We start from the raw sequence: 26,147 nt of genomic DNA on the forward strand, positions 1-26,147 counted from the left end.
ATCATTCACTGTATATGTGTGTATGGAAATGGATGGATTTAATATATTTTTACATGTAATTTCATGATAAAAGCCAAAGACTGCATTAATACGCCTGCTATCAACGTCATGCCTTTAGTACTTGTTCGACATCTTTACCCATTTGTGTGTTCGCACACTAACACAGTCTTATTGGCTGGCGTTCGAGTTTAATCTCCTGTGGCCCTGCAGGAGATCTTCAAAGCCCTGTACAAGCTTACTAAATCACCACCATCACCCCAGATACCTAACGATTCCTGGTGATTCACACCGTGGTGTTCAAAGAAGAAAGTGAAAGGGTCTTTAAACTGGCTTCAATCAGTACTTCTGGCTCATGGAGCACTCTCCCACAATCCCCTTCTGCTGTGATTACCCTGAATCCCAGGGTACAGGAGCAGAACAGCACTGAGAACCCGACTAATTCACTACAACCTGTACGGCTTGATTCGAGCAGTGGGGGGGTAGGGGTGCTATTCCTTTTGAATAAATTCTGCACACCCGTCACCATGAACATGGCATCATCTCCTTAAAGGAGCCAGTCAGCAAACATGCAACCAAACGGCAGGTGGTCTCCGCTAAGTGACCTTCTGAAGTTGATGTTGAGAGGTGGGGGGTATCAGAAGAAGACATTACAGATGCTACGAATTCTAAAAAAAACTTCCGTCCAATAAAATTCAAGTGATCGATACATGTCCAGCATAAACACAGTGAATATTATTTTTTAAAGTGGTCACCTTCTCAGATACTGGGCTTAGAGAAGGTAGGTTTTATTGTGACAATGAAGGATAAAACTCTAAGCAGTCCTAAGCAATATCTAGACTAAATTTATCCTTGTCAAAAATGTAGCAGTATAAAAACAAAAAAAAATTGCTCATAAATTTATTTATTTATTTGTTTGTTTGTTTATCAGTCTTATACCCTCATTTTTACCATTCACAGGTAGTCAGATTATTATTATTTTTTGTGACACAGACAGATAATACTACTCTTGTGTGTTCAGAAATATTACACATGTTTTGACACTTTCTATTAAATTGTATTGGGTAAAACTGCATGTATATAGACACTGACTCTCCACCTGTGAATAGCTGAGAAACTTGCATGACTGACAAACAGCATGCTGTGAAGCAGATGTGTTTTGCAGGCCACAGCAGTCTGCGCTTGTCAGGCATCCCAGTATCAATGTGAAGGGACCAATGGTTCGCTTTGCACTCTTGAGCCATACCAGAAATATCCGTACTTCTCTGTGTTATTCCTAAGAATCGTGACAGAATATGCATGTTTTAGCTCTGCGTAACACCAGCAATTATCTGAAAAGACACCGCCTTCTACTGGACCAGTATCACATGGTATTCAATTGACCATTAGGCTATAATTTAATTTCCTTTATTTACTGATGCTAATTGTATTTCTCCATTCGCAACAGATGTTTTCAGATCATGATGTAAATGATGGGTAATTTTGAAGTGCAAAATATTTGGGAAGGTGTTACTGGGATCTTTCTCTCACTACCTTATCTGTAATATCAAAAGGTGCAATTCCATTTTTAAATACTATTTTGATATCACTGCTTTGCTTCTTTCCTATATTCAGAAGACTGACATACATGTGAAAAAAATCACCTTCCTTACTGATCTGAAATCTTTAGATGCATATTAGATATGTGACACATTTACCATCAATCATCGTATGAAAATTGATAACATTTTTCATGAATCTACTACACAAGACAAGTAATTACTCCTTTCAGTACAAAAAAAACAAGAGATTTCCATGAAAAAGTGATCTTCAAGCATAAGCTTTGATTTAAAAATGCATCAATATTCACAAATGGTTCTTGCTTCAAATGAAAAGAAGACTAATTACAGAAGGTTAGATCGTTACAATCATGAGGAAATCGAAAAAAAAATGAGAGAAACTATGTATAAAATATACGAGCAAATTTACACCCAACCAGGCCTTCAATTGAAAGACGCTACATATAGGGAAGGAGCCCTGACAGCTGGAAGACAAATGTTGTTCCTTGGACCAATTTTTTCTCTGAACAGAGCAGCAGGTGCATGTACTCAGGCGTCTGAGTCCACATGTCAGAATCAGGGGGGAAAGATGGGCTTATTCTCAAGAGAGTAATAATCAGATTTTGCTTTCTGACTCATTCCACGCTAATGGATTAATGGAGTAGCTTCTTTATGCCCCAGACTGGAGTCGCCATTATGATCTCTTTCTCATTTTGGGGTGTCATTACTCCCAAGGACAGAGCTGTCGGCTAAGCAGCTGTGCATTGTAACGTATTTCAACTCACAGCCTTCTCCGTGTAGGAAAGTGCGGCAAACCAATTGCAGATGATCGAGCTTCTGTAAAGCTATGGTCACTAGTGAAGTTTTCTTGGCCTTGTGTATCAACAACATGTAATCTCTTAATTTAAGCTTAAAACTGCGAGAGATTAGATTTCCTTTAACGTGGCTGCATTCGTCTATGAACTTGAAAATTTTGGTTGACTTCGCTAATTTTGTTGATTGCTAATTGCAATCCAACACAACAATGCAACGCTTCAAAGGTATAAATCATCCATAACAAACTTACACAAAATGAAGGATGGCTTGCAGTAAAAAAACAAAAGATATCTTCTCTTTCACATTTGAAAGCCATCCATTTTCATCTGGAATATCATTTTGTTTTCATTCACACTTGTATATGGTTGAAAACACAAAATGCTTGTTGTGCTCACAGAACAACAACACATTACATTAAACACCTATTAAATTTGATGATTTATATTTCACCTTTAGAGATACTGCTTATTTACATACAAATAAAATTTGTTTTACTTCCTTTGTTTGCTTCCTGTCTCATCAGGGGTCTATTCCAAAAAGGACATAAATATTACAAAATACGAAGCAGAAAGTACTTCGTGTTTAAATGCCGTTTTGCCAAAGGCATCCCAGGTGTTTTCCACTGAAGACTTTACACTCTGAAAAGCTGATTAACATCTACATATTTATTACCCGGAAATTATTCTGAAGGTGTCTTGGGAAGGGCAGATTAGACATAATTTCACAGTGTGGTACCCTTTGCTGCATCATGTCTCCTCTGGGCCATTCAGTCTGAAACCTGTTTAATTTCCCCCTCTTGCTTGCTACTTTGCTATTGATTAAAATTTTCTCCCACGTGTCTGTAACAGTCAAGCTGATTCCATGGGAGGAGTACGGGAATTCTCAGTATGTGAGTATAAACAGTTGTTCTTCCACTGACCTTCGCCTTCGGTTCTCGCCTGTAGTATGACCTTGGATAATAAACAAGGACAGTGATACCTGATAAGCCCTCTTGGCTACAGCCACTGAACATGGGGCAAGGCTGCGACTGGCCAGCATGCTTAGCCAGAAAACAGATGGAATCCTAGGATGAGAAAGGCAATAAAAATTCACATAAAGGACACAGAGATGTTATGAAGTATTAGGAAGAACCGTGCATGTATCTGACAATGTATGAGCATACAGCAAAACGAACTTGACCTAGACCTTGGATATTTCCAAACAGTTAATGTACACATGCAGTCTCCTGTAATTCTTAGTCCAAGAGTCAAACTGTCCTGTTGGATTCAATAGGAGCAATAAAAATATAATCTGGAGAAATCTCAGACACATCACTCAGAAATGAATGAAACATAATCTCTAACTTCAGTCTATCCTCTTCCCCATCCATAATCCCAGCATACAGTTCCTCATTGTCATAGCTGGTCTACAAACACCCTAGAGATGTCCTGTCCTCTTTCCAAAATTTCTGTTTCTTCCCCTGTAAAAAAAAAAAGAACTCACTAATTAGGAGTCGGCCATTTTGTTGGGTTGCTATGCTACTTATACTAAGAGGGCAAATAAGAAAGTGCAAAGGACTGAAATTCAAAAAGAACCCACAAAGAGGTCAATTTTATCCAGTCCATTTTTTTTACAGTAATTGGAATGGAACAGGCCCACAAAAGAGATCAATAAAACAAAGTGCAGTGGCGTACGACTTACATGTGCTCAACCTGAAAAGTACATAACCATCTGGTTTCAATGATTTAATAGAACCACAACAAAAAAGCCCGCTCACTGTGTGAAGAATATTGGTCCTCTGAACAAGTGTCCTTTCAAGATGATGTCAAACGATGCAGTAAAGTAAAAAAAAAAAAAAATCCCCATAAAAGAGAACTGTAATACTTGGAATGGGGGTAGGTGTTGTTGAAGCTGCACTGCAGGAGGTACCAAAAGGTCACTAAAGTGCTCTGCCATGTCAGACTACTGGGCCAATTATAGCAGGTGTTTCTCAATATGCATACTTGACTGTACTTGTGCTCTTGTGGACCCATTTTATGTCAACTTCCATTGTCGAAGACCAGTACCAATACTAAGAACAGAATTATGGAGGACGGTAAAAGTCCCTGGATGCCATTCTTGCCCTGGCCCACATATTATGGATACATAGATTGCATCTTTGCCAATCGAGACCAGTCCCATGATTCATTGTGTCCCAAGTTAATTTCTGGAAGGCTTGTTAGCAAGACCACTCTTGCCAAGACCATGAGTATGATCTTTGCGTTCTTGGTATGGGAAGCACCCAGAAACATAGCTACCTGCTCCTTAGGATCAAGTACAGAGTCCTAGCTGTACTGAACACGTTATAATAGAACCGGGCGGTAACAAAAATCATTAGGGAAGTTTGCAGGGAAGTTGATTAATCACCAGCCCTGTACCCAAAGGTAACCCAGTTAACAAGACCCAGCTGGTCCCAAGTGGACTAATTGTTCAGAACTTTATACATTCAGCTGAATGGGTTGAAGGGTCTGCTGGAGGAGGCCTTGGAGAAACCTGGGAGGACCAGGCTTCATGTCGGCTGCATTTAAGCTTTAGGGGTTTTATAGTGTGCTTGTAGCAACGGGCCTCTTCCTCGTTTTTTTGTTCCAAGGCTGACCTCAGCTCCATAACCTGCTTCTCAACTTTCTTCACGAGTCATGAAACCACACATTGTGTTCAAAAACTCCGTGTTCTTTTTCTGCAAGTCAAATTTGATCCCCTGGCCCCAAAGTTGGCATGTTTTTCCCCATAATTTAAAATTCCTGTAATTTATTCATGGGATGAGTATGCAGGAAAGAGAATATTCTCAAGACTGCATCTTTCACTCGAGCGTTTTAAAATTGAATTGTATTAAATCCATTATTGTTTCACTTTGTTTGGTCTAATAAAAATATTTTAAGCACCCTGTCAAAGCACAAATCCCTACACATATTCTGGCTACTCATAATCTAAAAATAAATGGTCCCAGACACATGTCCCATAGTCTATTGCAGCTGCTAGACTACCCTTCTGTCCAATCTTACAAGTGTTGATCAGCGGTAGACTAACCCAAGGTTCGAGACTGCATCAGCCGGTTCTTTTAGGGTTCAGGCTGTGCCATGAGCACTTTGCGACTCGGAATTCTGCATCGTTCTGTAAATGAATTAGGCCAGTCAAAACTGACTCTTCACAGAGTGGCTAGTTTTCTTCGACTGTTTTTTAAGTGGCAAGAGAAACGTGACTCCACATGGCAGCAGCTCGCAGGTACTGCGTTATAAAATTCAGTGCAGGTAGGAAGCAGTTAGTTTGTTGCTCGTATACCATCATTTTAGTTCCGCGTGAAGACCCAGATCAAGGCTTCATTTTTCATTAAATAAAATAGTAGTTTCCCCATGCTTTTGTCATTCCATGATTGTCAAACCACAATGAGCCGCGAAATTGCAGACTTCCTGAATATCTGCAACCATTAACAGCAGAGGCTGACTTCAAAGGCATCACTGTTGATGCAGCAGAGTCATCACAATTGGTAAGAGTACCTTTGAAGGGTGCTTTGCCGGGAGATTTTTTAAAAGATCCTAATTGGCAAAGTGAGTTTCAGTAAATGTAAAGGAGACATGGCGGGGACTGATAATCTGATTTGCATTTTGCTCTGTTTGGACGGATGCTCATGCCCAGAGGGATCTGTAATCCTAATAATTGATAAAAGATATTCTTTCTGCAGAATTTTAATTCAAATTATAATATGCTACAGTATGCTACAATATGCTTTATGGTCAAGGGAACAAGGAACAGAGAACAAGCTAATTATTTTTTAACAAAGCTAATACACATAATGCATCTAGCTGGCGTTTGTGAAATCATCGTGTTGACATTGCACATAGTTGTTTGTATCTTACATAATTTGAATGCTGTGCATTAAATTAGCACCGAATCAAGTAATCAACCATTGCAAATACACTTATTTGTTGCCAAGATTTTAACCTTCTAATGAAACAAGTCAGAGAAATAGAAGAAATATCATTAATTAGAGTACATCAGCAATAGAGTATATCATCTGTTTTCATAACACCCAGGAAGATACTGCAGAATTTCTTTGTACAAGATGGTGGGAGGGCATGGATGTCACACGCGGGGATGAGGTCAGGGAACGAGTGTCTTATTCATCTCAAGCTGACTTCTAATCAAAATAAGGCTGCTGTTCCTGCCTTGCAGCCCAACAGATACTATGCTGTGGAGAAAATTTAATTAGCGTGAAAACTGAACGGATAAACAAGTTTTGGGTAATGAATGTGTGCTACAAAGAAATAAAAACCAATAGCAACGTACTGAGTAATATTAGCAATATTCTGACCGCGGATGATGTCACGGACCAGGCAAAATGAACAAAGACAGCAAGCAGCATGCCATTCGTTTGGGAAAAGTTTGGCTCTTTGAGACTAATTACCATCGCAGAGACGCATATCGTGACTATGTTTACTCCTCACCCATAGCCCCTTCAACTACCCCCTCTTCTCTCCCAGCAAATGAATGGTTGCCATCATGGTAATTATGAGTACGAACATCCCGGCAACATTTCACACACACTCGATTCACATTTCCAGAAATGATAGGCATCTCTGAGTACCACCTGTCTGTGCACCCTCTAATTAGCTAGACCCCTACTGGACTCCTTTAAATGCTCTGATGTTTTGTTTGTAATAATGGCTCTCATGCATTTACTTTCTCCAGTCAACATCGGGCTTTGACCCTTTGAACAGAGACAAGAGAAGCCACGTTTGTCACATAATGTCAAAAACATTATTTAACAATAGTCAGTCTCTTTCCTTATGATGTTAATTCTGGTTTACTGGCTTTTCAGTATGGAATCTGAGCTGCTGTCTGAGAGGCAATATTACAGTACATGTCGCATACTCTGTACATCTACAGAAGAATGATTTGCGTGTATGTGTGTTGAGGACTGGGGAAGCTGTCTCTTAAGATTTGTCTTCATCAGGGTTAAGCAGCCCTGACCAAAGTTGTTATCAGAGGCCTATGTTGTATCATCCACGGCTTTTTCTGCTCCTACACGTTCCACTTGTAGAGTCGCTGGTTGAAGCCCCTGGAGGGTGATAGGTTTTGTCCACCCATTTGTCTCTCTGTGAGCCCTACATGCTGTGTATGTATGAAAGGCCTTAAAATGGATCTTTGTCCACAGTGTCTCTTCATCCATCACAGCTTTCCAAAAAAATTCTGTAACCTTCTGAAATTCTTATCACAGGAGTCAGCTTGGTGTATTCATTGTTAAGGTTTTTTATAATGCAAGACAGAAATAATAATAATAATAATAATAATAATAATAATAATACAATAATAATCATAATAGCAGTAGCTATTATGTCATTATAATTGGCTTTTGAATGTAATCATAAATCACTGTAAATCATGTTAAAATTAATCATTTAAATTAAAAAAATTAGGGCACTGCACCATTATGAAATTATGGCCCACTTTTGCATGGCAAAATAAGATAAGATCAGGTGGAACTTCACTGATCACCCCCGGTAGGATTTTTTGTTCCCCACCAGCATTAAAAATGAATATCTTTTAACACAAAAGCCCCCCAAAATAAAGACATAAATAATAAATAAACAGAAAGTGTATAGTAGAGTACAGGTTGTACAAGTGTGCTTTGTAAACATGGAGGGTATGTAATTTAGTGTAGGTCAAACAGTACAGTGATGAGTGACTGGGTTGGCGTCCTCTGAGCTGGGTGGTGTTTGGGATATGGAGGCTGGAAATATTGAACAAACAAATAGCTGTAGGCAAAAAGAGCACCTGATGTGCTCGGTCGTGCATCTCGGGGAGATGAGCCTGTGGCTGAATGTGCACCAGCTCTCTTTTGAGAGGGTGGGGACCTCATTACTGCGATTGGAGCACAATTTGGACACCGTTCTTCCCTCCACCACCACATCAAAGAAACCCAGACTCCGCTGAATAACACAGCTAGCTTTCCTCTGAAGTCTTCCAGCCTCCTTCGCTTTGCAGTGACCCCCCCCGCCCCAGCAAACAGCAGAACATGACAGTGGCCACAACTTGACTCATAAAGCATGTGTAGCAGTTTGCTGCAGATGCTCAAAGACTGAAACCCTACGCTGCACTTTCTTCTGCCCTCCCTCCATGCCGCCCTGTCAGTCTGGCCTGGCATTGAAGTAGATACCAAAGTAATTACAGCACTGTGCCATTTCTACACTCTCCTTGGATGGTGACAGGGATCACTGGCTCCTCATCCCACCCGAAGTCAGCACCAGCTTTTTCAACTTTCCGACACAGAACTGCAGGTCATTCTCCTTATATCCCTCAACTGTACTTTCACATCCCTCTTCTTCCCTTCACTTATAACAACCGCAGGGTCATGAGTGAAGTTTGGAAGACGGCATGAGCCAGTGATGTACCTCAAATCTGTAGTGTAAAGAATAAACAGGGATGGTGACAGCGATGTCCCTGGGCCTGTCCCCGTGTCGCTCAGCCACGCGTAAAATACGCAGATACAGATGTGGATGGATTGTTGCTGAGGTAATGGGTGATGTAGACTCTCAGCTTCTCCCTCAACAGGGAAGGCTGGATGCTGATGTTCACACTGCAGATGTCAGTGAAGATAAACCTCATGACGCTGCTTGACCTGCCCAAGTACAAGCAGACGCGCATCTCCCACACCCATGCATGTCCTGTATGCTAATGCGTCTCGGAAAGCCCTTCAGTAATGCTCCGGAATCTAGGAAGACCACCTTCCCGAATATCTTCATCATCAGGGATGTCAATAGTACTGGTCTCTTCTTGAGAACTGGACCTATGCATAAGCTTTGCTGGAAGGGACTTGTCATAGTCATAGGGTTGTGAAACATAATCATTTGAGAAAATCAAATTGCAAAAACACACAATCAATATAGCAACAAAAAAGTGTTCAACCACTGTTACCATAATACCCATGTTAGGATGTTTTCACGGTCTGATTTCTGTCCATGCATTAGGCCAGATGGATGTCAGTCTGTTGTCATATCCGGTGACCATCACAAGCAGACGACATTTGTTGTGTTAATGTGAGTCTCCCATCCGAGGTGGGGACATACACCCTAATTTGCCCGGAAGGCGGTAAAGTCCCAAGACAGCGAGTTATGGGTATGGCCCTGGTCAGCACTATTACTTCATGTCCTGTCTGTTGAAAGTGAAAGCACTCAACTGTGAACAAGTACATGTCAGCAAGCGCTTGGAAACAAACGGCACGCTAATATGGTTGAGAGTTAAGAGCGATCTTCCTTCCCCAGTCCCATCATACAATGGTTTGCTCCGCACTGCCTAACGTCTATCTAACAAAGCATCTCTTACAATGCATCTAGCTATGGATATGGGCCAGAGAATAAGACAATGGACCCGCACCCAAAAATATACATATGATGGCTGTAAAAAGACAGTCTGATGCAGTTTTAAATCAGTGAGTGTTTCTGAGCGTCATGTCATGTAGGCAGATACAAGCTGCGTTGAGATGCAAATCCAGCCCCAGAGACAATAGGTTAAAGTCAGCGTAAAATTCTGGTGGGCAAAACCGATAATGGACAGTCGCTGACCTGTGCCACGCTGCTTCAGGATGTATCCTGGGTTTGCTGCAGTGTTAACATACTGGGAAGCTAATTAACAGCAAGACCGAAATTTATTTTAATAGTGACTGATTAAACAAAAAAACGGCTTTAAAAATATGGTTTCTCTCATCACACTCGCACACATCAGCAGGGTAGGCTTCTCGTCACTCCCCTGGGCACTTGGAAAAACAAAACGTTGTGTTAAACTGCCTCGTGAAACTGATCCCCACTTTGAAGGGAAAGGCTTCCAGGAAAGTCAATTAAGTAAAGAAGTAACGGGAACAGAGCCTGAACCTATAAACATTCCTGTCAAGACACTGTGAGCCCCGTCGAGCACTCAGGCACTGCATGCTGTGGGGTCAGAGGCCCTCTGTAATGCGAAGGCTCTGCCACCCATAGGAGGCGCTAATGAGCCTATAGCACTACGAATCTCTGCTCTGGGGATTCCAGAGCTAGGGGGCATTTGAGGGCGTGTGGCAGGCAGCCAGCAGCATGGAAGCTGGGAGAAAGATCAGGAAAGACCTCGATGCACCGGGGGATACTTTTGGGCCGAAAGCAGACCAGAGCACTGGCTTGTGCAGTGCCGGGCACCACTGGGACTCAGCCGGATGTGCAGCTGAACGCAACTGGCCATGCAGTCAGGAACACGGGATGTTAATTTGATTTCTACGAACAGTGCAGCCCATCAAAGTCCCCAAAGCCTAGAACTAATCACATTGTCTTCTTCTCCTTCAGTTATTGAAGAGACCTGCTTATTAAAAGGCCTTACAGATATGGTTCTGGTTTAATAATTAATAGGTCTCCCTCTGTTATCATGTCTGATTTGTCATACAGCTCGCATGAGACAAAGCTGCCGATTCACTGGCTGACCGGATTTTATGCATTCTGATCCAGCCGCAGACCGCACAGCCTTGTGGGATAGTAGAGCTGGCTTGCAATCTATTTCAAATATTCAAAAAACACATAATTACACTCAACTCGAGAGCCAGCTAAATCTCCAAGCCAAGCACAGACCTATTGATGAGTAATTACAATGCAACGAAGATTTCAACTTTAAACCTATTAAACTGCAATGCAATTTCATAGCAATCTGCGAAAAGACCATATTAACATGCAGATGATTAAACCTTCCTCTGCCTATTGTCTTTTGTCTTCGTTTATTCATTTGTACTTGTCTGGCCTAACGACTCAAGCCTGCGTTCACATGCTTCATAATGAAGAAAATTTCACCAGATTAACTATCTGAATTTCTGGTTGGGTGGCAGACACACAAACCGGATAAGGACTGTCAGCGTGCTCAATCAGGTCCGCAAGGTAGCAGAAATAAAAACAGTAACGTTTTATTTTTGCATTAACTCTACAGACAACAGCCGAGGAAGCACAATGTCCTGCTCGTTTTTCTGGGTTTTTCTGCAGGTGCCTGCTGTAATTTAATCTGTAAATTTTATCAAAACATTCATTCATGCATTCATTCATTAAGCAATTGCTCTAATTAATAGGCAAGTCTACATACTTTTGGCCAAATTTTATCAAAATTTACAAACAAGCGTTTCATTCAGGGGTTGGTTGTTGGCTTGGACCATTTTTGGGGGGTGTAATTAAAATTACTTTATCATCCATAGCACAATCGTAGCACACCGAAACACACCACTACTCAACGCATCACCTATACTTCAACATATCGGTCCAGTGAACTCAAGACATAAATAAGCAGCACTGATTCCACCAGTAGATCCATCCATTTTGAAATCACTTATTCTAGTCAGGCAGGACAGGGCAGGAGCAGGGCTGGCATACTGGGTATTTTCCTGCCAGGCCGCTGGGTGTATCAGCCAGCAAAATTTATTGTTTTCATTGTGAGGACCACAGCAAAATTTACCATAGAGGGACCACAAAGTCCAGGACCGATTTTCAATCCCAGCCCAGCCCTGGACATAAGTACACCATGAATGCAGACACAGACACACCCACGTACCTTAGAGCAGGGGGGGGCAATCTTATCCGCAAAGAGCCGGTGTGTATGCGGGTTTTCGCTGCAACTCCCTAATTAGATTACTAATTAGAGGACTGATTGGCTGAAGAGTCCTCACACCTGGGTTTGAACAGCTGACCTGCAGGTTATCCCAAAGACCTGCACACACACCGGCCCTTTGCGGGTAACATTGCCCACCCCTGCCTTAGAGGCACCAGTTAGACTAACTGGTGGTTTTTAGACTGCAGGAGGGCTGCCCACTGATCCCTCGTGCTGCCTAATTCATAAGTAGATCTCACTACTAATTACTATGCCTATTACAGGGATACACAATCACAGTATCAAACAGTATTGGCATCGCATCCAGGGTATTACAATGTTCCATGTGCTACCTTGGAAATTCTCCAGGTCAGACCTTGTGATCCTGTGCTGGATAACAGTCAGAAGATGGATGGAACACTAACACATTGTAACGTATAATAGCATCGCAAAAGGATTGCAGCTATTTGTCTGGTGGTTTGGATCTTTGAAGACTGGGCACAGCCCCCAGGAGGCACTTTTGAGAAGAATCTGGCGCACAGTCCAACTGCCTTCAACACCACAGTACTACAGCTGTTTTGCCATATGGCAAACAAATGCAGACACCCAACTGTCAAACATCTCATTCTGAAACCAAGGGTATTAATATAAAGTTGGTCAGTCCATTGTTGCCATAATAGCCTTTACTGTTCTGGTAAAGTTTATCATTAGGTATGATTGAGGAACATTGATGCTGAGATTTACTGCCATTCAGGCTGGGTATTGATGTTGGGTGATCAGGTCCCTTTCTGTGAGCTTCTGTGACATTTCAGCTGAATTTGCTCCCAGACACTTTTGACCTTCACAATCATTTCACTTGCAGTTGACCAGGGCAGCTCTAGCTGGGCAGAAACGTGGCAAACTGACTTTTTGGAAAGATGCCGTCTTATGATGGTGCCAAGTAGAAAGTTACTAACCTCTACTGTACAGCAACCACCCATTCTACTGAGAGAGATTGCATGGCTACGTGCTTAATTATACATCTGTGTCAGCAATGGGTGGCTAAAATTGCCCACTGTGGCCCAATCACATCTAGCCTCCTGATCATCCCATATCTCATTGGTGAATTCCCTCCTCCCCCTTCACCACCTTAGCTACCGTGTGGTGAGTGTACTGGTGCAGGATGGCTGCCGTCGCCTCACCCAGGTGGGGGCTACACAGGGGTGGATGAAGTGGCTCCCTCTTGGTTCTGTAAAGCACTTTGGGTGTCTTGAAAAGCATTATATAAATGCAACATTCATTCATGCATTCATTCATTAAGCAATTGCTCTAATTAATGTCTACAAACCTTTGGCCATATAGTGTATATGGATAAAATATCTATAAAAATATTTTTAAAAAGAGATGTTGCATATATTCAGGTATGCACTCTATTATTAATATTTCAATATTAATACTATAATATAGAGATGGCACTAATCCAATACCCACTATTGGTTTTCAGGCTGATACGGGCAAAAAATGCTGGATTGGATATTGGGGTGGGGGTGGGGGAGTAAGAAACCAATTTGATTTTCCATCAGAGGCAGGACTAGCTTGAAAAATCGCAAAAATGCTTGTAGCCTTAATGCGACACACTGTAAACAGAAGTGAGGGTCACATGACGGTTAGCGGTTCGTCACACGTGCATCAGACCTATCATGGCGGCATGTGTGGAAATACTGTACTTTTCACGGAAGGAAGAAAAATGCAAAACTGCAGGGTGCAATGTATGCAAGGCTAGTGTTGATGTCTGAACACAGTAAAATTTGTACAGACTACATGTCTTCAGACTTGTATTCGTTCTAAAGTTTGGTTAATTGCTACTTAAAAGTTTTTTTCTGCACTCTATTGTAGCTCTGTTTTGTACTTTTTCACTAGGAATGATTAGTTGGGCTATACTGTGACACTTTTATCATCGATTTCTTTATTATATTTTACATGGTAACAAATTGCACAATTTCTGTTCTGTTCTGTGAACATTATTACTGAATAAAACAAAGAAGCAGATTTTTATGAATCATGTCGGTCGGGTATTTCTTCCTGTAACAAAGTGGCATGGCTTTTTTTGCTGCCACACTAAATGGAGACAGTTTGCCATGTTAATTTAAAAGGATAGTTACAAATATCTAATTTAATGCTTAATAATTGATAAAGGGGAAAAATATCACATTGGTATCGTTATCGATAGACACTCAACATTTTAATATCAGTATTGGGATTGGACCAGAACAAATGATATTGTGCCATCTCTACTTAATACTAATATTGTTGTTGTTGTTATAACCCTAAGATGAAATGGCATTCTGTTCAGAATGATCCCCTGCACTGTACCCTGTGCTTCAAGGGATAAGCACCAGACTAACTTTCACCTTGCCCTCAAGAAGAAATAAAGAAATGAAGGACGACTGAGTATGTAATATCTTGCATGGTTGCTGCTTTTATAGAAATCAACAAGGATAATAGAAAAAAATAGTTTTGAAACAACAAACTGTTTTCTAGAATGTCTGCCTGGGCTGTAAATCCATACCCCTCAAGCAGTGAAGAATCCAACACTGGAAGGTGCCTAGAGACAGTGTAACAGAGAAAGTCACTGACAGGGATTCAGACTTAGTCTCTACTGACTGCTTGTCCTATTCACAGAATGGGTTTCCTGAACTACATCACTGAGGGCGGATTCATAAAAATACACAGTAAGCTGCAAACAAACTGTGGGGAAAAATACAGGGCATGTTACAGGCAAACAAATATTACACTGCGGGTGTTTGGAAGCGCCAGTGCAGGGCATGGGCACAGTGCCAGTATTATTCTGATCTATCAATATCATCTACCTGAGGAATAAGCTTGAGAAATAAGCTTTATTCTGAATATAAGAATCTGTGACATTTCAGCCAAAAATCCCCCCCACAACCCCTTTACTAAAAAAGAAAAATGTTTGGATTCACCAGAATTTAATTTTTAAAAATGAATATATGTAATATTTCTATATATTGCTATTTTATAAACAAACAAAAAAACAAATAGATGAAAATGTAAGCTTATTTGTCGATGTCTCCTGCTTGCTCCTCTTTCCAGGAATGTGGCTTCAGCAGATCATGGACTGTATCCAGACATCTGACATGTAGCCGGGATTCCAGGGATTGGATGAGACAAGTGCGCTGATCCTGTTCGACACATTCAGCTACATTCCAAGCCCTGCCTCTGGCAACTGGAGCAGCAGTGGACACCAGTGGCCAACCTTTGTTATCTATCCTTAACAGACATTCATGAAGCACATAAGTGTTTGCATGTATATAAATGTGCCTTTTTTCATCTGCAGTCTTACTTAAAAGGGTCAGATTTTTTATATTTCTCATATGGGTTTTTTTCCAGTTTGTTTGTTTATAAAAATGTACCATGCAAAATAAATTCTGCATGTCAAATGAAAGCTATCGAAAGCTGTGAGCTATACACGTGTTTTCATTATTGATACTACCCCAATATTGAGGCAACACATTTTCATCAAAACAACCCACAATCTTGTAAAACATTCATGTTTAGAAATGATTGACTGATTTTTTAAAGGCTACCCTACATTGAAGTCATCCACAATTTAGAATACATCTGCGTGGGGTTCGATACAAGGCCCCCTAGTGGCAATATATTTACAGGAAAAACCTTACCCTAGCTGATTTTTAGCAAAATGGGAGGGTCCATGACGATTTGCAAATCTTAGCATAAACATAGTTTTAATACGTCCATAAAATATTACAGGGTTTAGTTTAATAAGCGGGTTATATTTTGCAAATACACAGAGGTCATACAAAAGTAAACTGGATATGTTATTATTAACTTAGTAATTTAACAGTGAAAGCTGGTAATACGTAGTACCAAGGACCAAGTACTTAGGCCTGTGTTTGTTAAACTGTTAACATTACATTAGATACAGTGCTACAAAGTGAAGACATTAAAAGGAAGCGATTTTATACGCTCGTAACCTTCATAAGGGATGTTGCGGCATTATTTGTATTAAGAATAGCAAAACGACTGTTTTGAAGTTCACATTTCTCCAGCCCCTGATAACCAAGCCTTTTTAACATAGCCCTAATCACCGAAATAAAAATATGTGGCGCGCAGGGAACAACGGGCTACTTTTATGTGGGTTAATTACAAAGCTCCTAAACTCCGTATGAAATAAAGATATAGAATGTGTACAAAACACATTAATGGGACAATCGAAAATGCATTACTGTCGAAAACAGAAGGTGGGCATTGTGTTAGCATAAAAATGTTTCAGAACTTTGAGAAAACATCTCTAGTGGAAAAGTGGTTCAGGACACCCGACAACACGCACGTCGCGGACGCCAAAGCAAAATTTCATAGTAGCGTATAAGTTTAATGGCCACGGAGTTGCAATTTAATAAATGAGGCTTCGGTGAATTACGGACAGCTAAGGCAGAGAGAATTAAACATTTCATTAGCAATGTATACATATTAAGCAATGATATTAAAAAGTAATAAAGTGTCGAAAGAGGATGGCTTTTCATATATGACCTGCATTTGCAATATGTGTAATTGATAGGCAAACAGTGATAAAGCGAAGGAAAAAATATGAATTGGCCTATATGGCGAATGAACAGGAATGAATGGAATAGTAAGTGGAGATGCGCTCACCTGCTGGCGACCTGTTTTTCTCCTCCATGTTCCTGCATCCACTCGACGCTCTTGATGCACCTTTCCGGCTATTTCACTGACCTGCTGCTCCAGTCAGGCGCAGGTGACAATGCGATGCCTATTATCTATACGGAACCTAGATATACAGCTACTCAATTAATATAAATTCCGTATTAAATGATCCAAGAAATATTTCAAGCCTAAATAAAAATGTTTATATATTTAGACACGTGGGATTTATGATAATTGATGCATTTGTCGAATTTCCCGTCTATGTGACGACGATTGTTCCATAAAAAATATAAAAATTGTTAAAATATCGTACGTTGTTGTGCCGCTTAAAAGACTCCAGTGGAGGTGATGAGCGTTTAACTCGTTTTTGCTTGCCAAATGAAGCGTCTCCTCGGTCTCCTCCACTTGATGGGGACCCTTTGTACTTCTGCTCGATTAGGTTCAGTTTGCGGATGCCGTCTCCGGAGTTCCTCGCTGTCACTTCAAGCAGGTGACAGACGTCCACGGAAGGGTACTTGGAGTTCTTTATTTCTTCATTTCCATAGATTAAAACTTGTGTTGTGCAAAATCAAAATGGTCCGAGGCAGCAATTGCTTAGCAGAATTAAACTGAATTGGTGTCGCAATCTCGCGGCTTTGTCAGTTTATTAGAATATACGACCATGCTGTTCACCTCGGTTTATGCTTTTTCCCTGTAACCCGCAGTTCAGTACTTCACTTGCTAGTTCAAATCCGTGCATTTGCAGCGCAAAAAAAGAAAATGAATGGGGAAAAAATACCACTGCAAAACATAAGAAACGACTCTGGTTAAAAATTATGCCAGTGATATTTAGCAATTTTGTGTCTTGTTATTCATTTTCAATAGGAAAAACTATTAAAATAATGTTCCTTTGGTCAAGTGCATTGTTTCTCCGGTCTGCAGAATAGCAATCCCTTTCGTGCGTCCCTACCAGCCTTCCCAGGGTTACTAATTCCAGTATTCACCGCTGATTCGCATTTCATTCACTACAGCATTTCATTTCCATCCCTTCTCATTGTCTCATCGTCTCCACCTCTCGGTGATGAAGCGTACACGTGCACTGGGTCCTAGCGCCTGAAACTGGTGTGGCATTTAAAATTGGGGTGTGATGCTCGTCTAGACGTGATTCTGCGACCACGCAGAATAATCTCGATGACGACCGTCACCCAGTGGAGTGGCTTTGTAGCTGTAGAAAAACCGTTCCTCATCATAAAGTGCTAATGAGCTCCTGTTTCGTTCTTGAATGAGCCCATTCACCCATCCTCCTACTCGCTATTCGTACCCAATTATATACTGCAGTGTGTGCTCCAGGCAGAGATGCCAGTCCATTGCATGGCAAACACATACTCTCATGATCACACACTTTGGATGATTATTCACCAAACTGTGTGTTTGATGGAAATGCACAGGAGAACCTGGTACAGCATGCATTCCTCTTAAATACTCGTTATTTTTTCAAACAGCGCAATATATAACCTAGAGCAGTAAAGCAGTATCATACTGTATCATTTAAAAAATGAAAACAAAGCTGCAGCACTGATCATGAGATACGGGAGCTGTTGATGATCAGAGAGGAGGGGTGTCTTAGGTGATGTGGAAGACCCTGAGGCATTCCCCCAGGTAATGTGCTCACATCCACATCTACAGGAGTAAACCTGGAAAGCATAGCGACATGGAGGTTCAGGTAAATAATGCGGCAGTTAGTTTTCTTCAAATGTCATCTCGTCAATAAAGTTTGCAAGTAGAGAGTTGAATAATTCTCTTTCCATGGATTCAGTGTCTCTTTCTAATGATCCATGTCTCTGGCCTTTCTGTGCTGGAAAGGAGAGACACTTGCTGAAAACGTCCCCTTAATGTCCCCCTATGCACTGACCTGTCAAGATTCATGCCAGAGGTGAAGAGCTCTTCGTTTTCAGCAGCTGAGTTTTGAGCTGAACCAGTCCGCAGGCACTGCTATCATTATGAAAAATGCCGAGGACCTTCTCCTATATCTTTTCCTACTTACTCCATAGAAATATTCCTACCTGTTTATTCAAATGTTGTGGGTTTCATAGAATGACATTTGCAGTGAGTGTCATTCTCAAATCATCAAGACTCTGTATTACCCTCAGTCATGATGGAAAAAGAACTCACTGAAATGTGACCATATACCTTTCATGCTCATTTGCTTAAGGGTGATAATCATTGAAAAATGTGCAAAAGCAGAAAAGGATGATTATTACAAACACTGGACTGACTGATACACATCAAACACTGGGCTGATTGCTCAGCTTTGCTTTGTTCCGGGATATATAAAGCATTCAGGCAATTCTGGGCACAGGAAGTAGCATTTAAGACCCTTATGTAATACACATTTGTAGGGAACAGGGACCTGCGTTTGAAGTTTAAAAAGATTGGTTTGATGAGCTGTCTTGTGTAAAAGCTGTCATATTACATGAGAGAAACAGCATAGCACTATTATAGAATAATTAATCCAATACCCAACCATGGGAGTCTTCTCTCAAAACAATATTCAATTTCTTATTAACCAGAAAAAAAAATGTTACCATGGACATTTCCTTCCTGAAGAGGGTCTAAAATAATAATATTTATTTTACTCTAATATATTTCTGTTCACCTCACAAACCTGCAGTACTGTAGGTATGTGTTTGGAATATGGATGGATATTTCTAAACAGAGCTTTGAAGCATAGATAGTTTAATTGTGATCCTATAATTTGCATATATGCACCACTGCATTAAATAAATCTGCTTATTCAACACGGGGTCACGGATCGCCTGAGGCTGGTCCCAAGAAGCGCTGGGCACAAGGTAGAGGACAGGATGCCAGTTCATCCACGGCAACATACTGACACACCGTGGGCAAATTAGATATGTCAAAACCACATTATTTCGGACTGGGGGTACATATCGGAGTACATACACTCACACGGGCAGGAATCGTTCCATAACCCTGTAAGTATAAGACAGTGATGAGACACCACGCCACCGAATGGATAACATAAAAATTGTAAGTCTGGTCATTTTTGTTGGACTCAAATATGTCATTACACTACAGATGCTCTGTATGTGAAAACAGATGTCACGTTTGGCTAACAGTTATAAACAACTAAGCCATCAGATGGCAAAGAGAACTAAACGGAATTTTGTCAACACGCAGCATACTGCCTGTGAATCACCCAGTGAGGGCGCTCTATTGGACATCAACCAAAATTAGATCACAGTAAATGACCCCGGAGTCCCATTAAATATTATATAGAGTCCTGTAAAATAGGTTTGCTCGCTTTTGCGCGACTTTATGGGTAAAACCCGAGGTTAGAAGTATGTGGACATTTCGTTGGTCTAGTTTCAGTAACGAATATTTATTGTATCTCACATGGCTGTTTCCTGCACTCCCTGAATCATGCTCCTGCGGCAGAAGAGAAGTATTATTGCTTTTGGAATTGATACAGACATGACATTCATTTCCTGTCCAGGGTCTTTTGTTTATCACAGCGAGGAACACCCAGGATGGAGGCAAAAACACAGCGTGATCACTGCTACTCCAAAGCCAATTGAATTCGCTGCGTATAACGCACACATGCACGCGCAACGTCTGCAATCTGAACTGAAGCCCAGAAAGGCGATCATACAGCGGGCAGCTGCAGAGAGCAGCCTACCGACTTTTCTGAATCATTAAAAACCCCAAACAAGCCGTCTGAACATGAATGTAGGGCACATTCACTTCACCACAATGGACGTCTCAGGTGTCAGTGGGTGTTTGTGAAGATAACGTCAGAACTGAGACCTGTGGAGACTGAGAATCGCCACAAATGGCCATATTTCCGATTTGGATTCGCGACAAATGGAGCAGCAACCAGCACATTCTTGACGAGCACCATAAGGGAATCATTCTGTCTAATATCCTATCTTTTCAGGGGTAGTTAAAAAGACAAAATGTCTGTAAAAAAAAAAAACCTAAAATTATTTACTTGGCTAAATTTTAAGAAATAATTCGAATAAAGCCATAGCATATGTACAGTGGGCGTTAATGTGTGTCTCCAGGTTTGCGCTGTTGCTTCATTGTGTTTAAATAATTCTCTCTATTCTGGCCTCTGCAGTGGACAAGATCAATCATGCAGTCCGTCACACAGTCACCCAGATTCAGCTGTTATAATGGCACCGACGGGACTGATCATTCAACACAGGAGGACGATGCATATAGTTAGGGTTCCCATCGATTTTTCCTTATATCTCTCATAAAACACAACATAATATTCAATATCATCCTTTGTTTCTCAGGAAATGTCTAAGCCCCGGCGCACCACAGATATGTTTAATCATCACCATATGTGCAATTAAATCGCGTTTAATGCCTCTATGGAATGTTTATGGCAGTTACACTTCTAGTTAAAGGTGTACTCAGCACAACTAAATTATTATTAAGAGCCACATTTTTGTGTAGTTATCTATGTGGCTTGATGGCTAGACATGACCATACATATGACGTGTCACCGCTATATGATGTGTCTTTCGTCAGTATTTTAGCCTCTGTCTGAGAAATTTTTTTTTGGGGGGGGGGGGGGGGCGCTTGGCAAACATCACTCAAATAAAGCAGATTTACTTCAGGCATGGCTGGCAATAAAGATGCTTGCCCAACTAAATGTCACAACAGTACCCTCTGCTGTGCAAACACTGTATAGCACCCTGATATGGCTTGGGGACAGCAGTAACCCGACAACGGAGTAATTTATTTAGTGCATGTCTAAAGATTTACCGGTAATGATATGTAAATAAAAGGAGCAGCCAATGAGTCATGGTAAAGCTTCACTGACCTGCACATCTTGGTTGATGTCGTGTCTCCGGTGGCTGAGCAGAAGAGACAAAGTGAGGCCATTCCTGATCTGTAACGCGATACTTCCAGACAGCCAAATGCAGAATGTTGCTGTTTGCGGCAAAACACACAAAACGAAAACACAATTTGTCAAGATTCAGCAGATTAATGAAAACAGGGAGGGTGGGAATAAGGAAGGCTACACCTGCAGTCGTTCCACCAAAAACTCTTAAAATTAGTTTCATTGTACTTTGATATCAGTTTCTGTGGATTTCTTTTGAAATTGTTGCTTCCTGGGATATGGTTATCAGCAAAAGAAACTGTAATCTCAGCAGAGGCGGTGACAATGATGAATGTTTGCAAATGGTAAAATGTGCAGAACCATGCATAAAAAAGAATATAGTGGTACAGTATGCTATTTTTAAAAAGCTGATCATTCAATTTATTAAGTCAGATACTTAGGCCAATGTGTAGGCCTTTATGTGTTTGAGTTTTGCTGTATTTATTTAGACTAGGACTATATAACAATATTAATAATAATAACTACAGCATTTGCTATATATTTGCTGTATGATCATTTCTTTAAATGCATCTTAAGAGCAGAACTTATCCTCAATGGACACTAAGTACCGGCATTTCTGTAAGGCGTTGGCGCGTCCAAAGGCTGATTCCCATACGAGGAAGTTCAGCAAAGCTTCTTTTCATCCGGAAGGTGACACCCTCATTATCGTTAAATGCAGAGAGGTCTCTCCTGGAGACTCAGAGCTGCTGCCGGTGTAAATTAAAAGCGCTCCTTTGGGTTTCCGAGACAAAGGGCTCTTACACAAGCGGACGCTGTTCAGTATTCTAGTCTTCCCTGCATCCGTCTTTCGCTTCTTTTGTATTTATGTAAAACTCAAGCCATTTCTGATTTTCCCAAGAGTGATAGGGACCCTTTCTTTTGAACGTTGTCAACAATGAGCCGAATTAAACATTCCTGTTATTGATTTTATTGTGTTTGCTACATTCTGTTCTCAGCACGCAACACTAATTCATATCCAATTCGCGAAGGAAAAAGTTGTTTCAGTTTCTGAATTTCTGTATATAAAATGAAGTTTTACCATTTTTGGTAAATATTCTGGTGGAATGCCTTCCTTGTCTTCCATCTCTCCATCCATCTATCCACCAATCTATCCATCTTCCATTCACTTATTCCTGTCTTGTCAGGGTTATGAGGAACTTGGAGCTTACCCCAGGTAACACTAGGGCACAAGGGACGTTCTTGTATGCCAACTGATATCAGATATACATAAAAATAATAATTTACAGATGCTGCAAATTTGACAGCTTGCTTTGGCCCTCCACTTTCCAGCTGCATATCCAGGTCAAAATCACTGAGACTTTTTTTTAAGCTATATTTATACTAATTCACGAAATGATAAGCAGAGCCACAACAAGCTGCCAAACATGATGTATACATTTCTTAATGAATATTTTTATAACTTTTATAATTCATGTTTCATAATATCATTTGTAGCATGATACACTTTGTTAAGAATGTAGATGCCTAGAAATCTAGAATTCAGCATCTATTGTGTTTCAGTTCAGTGTACTTTTGGTATGTCCTTAAGATCGTTGTTCCATTATCCTTTGAACACCATAAGAATATTTATGTTGAGTCCTTAAGACCTTTATGGGGCATTTACACCATCTGTGTCTGCAAACAACACAGACAGCACAGTGACTCAGAGACAATAAATCAGGCAGGAACCACGGGACGCTGAGAATGAAACTCTGAGAGGGTCACATTAAAGCACGGCGGTAAATTTCCATAAAAACTTATTCAGTGCTGGGTGGTGCTGAGTCTGGAACTACTTCCTTTACTGACACTAATTTAATTTAAGAGACACAAATTTTCCTAACCATGTGTTTTTTGGACTGCAAGCAGAATGCCACGAGAATATAGGGAGAATGTGTAACAGGAACTGGAAGCACAATCCCGGCACTGTGAGACACCAGCGCTTACCGAATCTAGCTTAATAGTATTTCTTTTTCATGGCAATTGCTGGTAATTATGTGAAGTATTATTATTATCCATCTTGCAGTGACTTGCTGCCGTACAGCAGGGTTCCCCAATAGGAGCCCGCAAGAGTCAAATGTTTGACCTGCCATCCGCTTGCTTGGCAAATTTACCATCAGCTCCCCGCTTGGCAAATTTTATCTGCATATAAAACTTAAACCGGTATAACACACCAATAATGGGGGCAGTGGCCTTTGAGTTTGTGTTGCTGATAGACTTTGGCCCATAGGGAAAAATAATTGCGCAACCCTGTTGTATAGGATTGCAGAATAGCTGGCGTCTATCCCAGGGGGCACCGGGGCAACGCCCTGGACATGACCCTGGTCCACCACAGGGCACAGGCACACCAGTATGGAAGCCCAGAGTGGCCAACTTGTTCCCTTCTCAGGCACTTTCAATTGCATCTAAGTCAAACACTTTTTCTTAATCTACTCATTCTACAATCAGATGTGTATTTCAGTGGAATAGCCAAATAATCCGACCTTGTTCAATAAAATGTAGTCATCGGTCCTTACTAAAGATTAATATAGAAATAAACAAACAGTAATGTATGGCATTATGAAAACACTGATATAAAATGTGCTGTGCTAAATGTGATGACTGATTTCGATTTATAAAATTCAAAGACAATCACTGAGTGCATTCTTAAAATGTATGGTTTTTTGAAATATTAAAAAGCAAGTCCAAGTCAGAAAATATTCACATTTATTTGCACATTAATTTAGTTAAAATCTTAAGTTGAAAGCAGGGTATTCTTTCTGCTTGCTGGACTCAGGATACCCAAAGCTGAAAGTATAACATCACTATTTGGGTATTTAATTTAATAATATTTTGGTGGTTCAATCAGATACTTCACAAAGCAGTCAGCATAATTATACTCATCATAATGTTTTAGTATTAGAAGAAACAATTTAAGGAATGACATTGAGTAAAATATATCAAAGAGAGCTTATTCTTTAAGATAACATATGTGTTACAGTTTTTTGTATCATTCTTCTTTAATTTCAGGGGCTGAAAAATTGTAAATATCCTTTTAAAATAATACTTACCAATGGAAGGCTGATTCATGCACGTATCTCCATTAATTGCCAAGGATCACATTACACGAGGCTATTAGAATGACAGAGACCAGGTCTTGTGAAGAGGAACGCCTTGAGAGCACAGTGTCCTGAACAAGCTTCGCAGATTTCCTCTGTGCCTGAGCTCAGCCCCATTATTTCCAGAATCTTCCTGCAGCTCAGCATGCTTCCGGCCTTGAAGAGAGACTTTATTCGATTTCTACTCGTTGCTGGGAACATTGGATTGGGTATGACCCTGTATGATCGAGTATGTGCAATTTAGCACTGCCAATCAGTCAAATGAAAACAGTGCAAAAAAGATTGGGTCCTCCATTAATGCACACTTAGTACTCTGATGTGTATTGATCTTGGATTCTTTTAGCACTGTTTATGGTCGATATGGGGATAGTTTAAGGGAACCAGACATGTGATGTCTTCTAACAAGGAACCATCAGAGTAGCCAAGAAACAGAGGGCAGTTGAGTTTGATAGAGGGTCATTCAGCACAGACAGAGCTTGCTGTAAATAGCTTTGCTATATTTACACCTACTGTAGACTCGCCAAGCAAAACAAGAAAATCCAGTAAGTTCTCTGGTATTTTGCCACTCTTTTGTATTACAACATGCCTGCATTTTCCCCATTGTCTGAGTGGAAGAAAATAAAGAAGAATTCAGAAATGTTTATTACTTCAACATAATGGGTAATCATCCATCCATCCATCCATTTTCTATACCCGCTTGTCCTTTGCAGGATTGCCAATCCCAGAACCTACGAGCACAATGCAGGGAATAACCCAGGACTGGACACCAACACATCACAGATGCTCAAAGGCACAGCAAACCCTCCTGGGGACGACATCTGAACCACTGACCTTTCAGTCACTGGCAAAGAGGCTTAACTCATCAAACCACACACCACCCCCTAACTGGAAATTAGTTTGTCAAAAACATTTAACCACATTGAATGACTTCAATCAATAAGACAGAAATATAAGCTTTTTCACTACAGTTTAACTAATGCAATTCAAGGCACATGGCATTATTTACATTGGCATTATTATGCACAAGTATTTACACTTCTGTAAATGTGAAGTTACTGTGAAGTAACCATGTCTCATAGGTATGTCTTTCTGATGGGTATGTCTGATGGGTATATCTCATGGGTATGTCTTTCTGATGGGTATGTCTGATGGATATATCTCATGGGTATGTCTGTTGGGTATGTCTTTCTGATGGGCATGTCTCATGGGTATGTCTTTCTGATGGGCATGTCTCATTGGCATGTCTGTTGGGTATGTCTTTCTGATGGGCATGTCTCATTGGCATGTCTGTTGGGTATGTCTTTCTGATGGGCATGTCTCATGGGTATGCCTTTCTGATGGGTATGTCTGATAGGTATGTCTCATGGGTATGGGTATGTCTTTCTGATGGGCATGTCTCATGGGTATGGGTATGTCTTTCTGATGGGCATGTCTCATGGGTATGTCTTTCTGATGGGTATGTCTCATGGGTATGGGTATGTCTTTCTGATGGGCATGTTTCATGGGTATGTCTCATGGGTATGTCTC

General features: G+C 40.7%; 1 protein-coding gene across 4 annotated transcripts in view; it reads right to left on the minus strand.

The window, feature by feature from the left end:
- sbk1 (SH3 domain binding kinase 1) overlaps positions 1-24,760 on the minus strand; it is a 33,011-nt gene extending 8,251 nt beyond the window's left edge. For 2 of the 4 annotated variants that reach the window (XM_023808064.2, XM_023808061.2), the window contains exon 1: positions 16,623-17,780. In XM_023808064.2, the coding sequence (XP_023663832.2) occupies positions 16,623-16,660 (38 nt within the window). In that variant the 5' untranslated portion in view covers positions 16,661-17,780. Of the gene's footprint in view, positions 1-14,499; positions 14,536-16,622; positions 17,781-21,465; positions 21,576-24,572 lie in introns of those variants that run through there. The other 2 variants (XM_072712593.1, XM_023808062.2) reach the window with 2 other exon arrangements.
- Positions 24,761-26,147: the final 1,387 nt, after the last annotated feature.

The sequence above is a fragment of the Paramormyrops kingsleyae genome, chromosome 5 (genome assembly GCF_048594095.1).
Source record: "Paramormyrops kingsleyae isolate MSU_618 chromosome 5, PKINGS_0.4, whole genome shotgun sequence".
Classification (NCBI taxonomy): domain Eukaryota; kingdom Metazoa; phylum Chordata; class Actinopteri; order Osteoglossiformes; family Mormyridae; genus Paramormyrops; species Paramormyrops kingsleyae.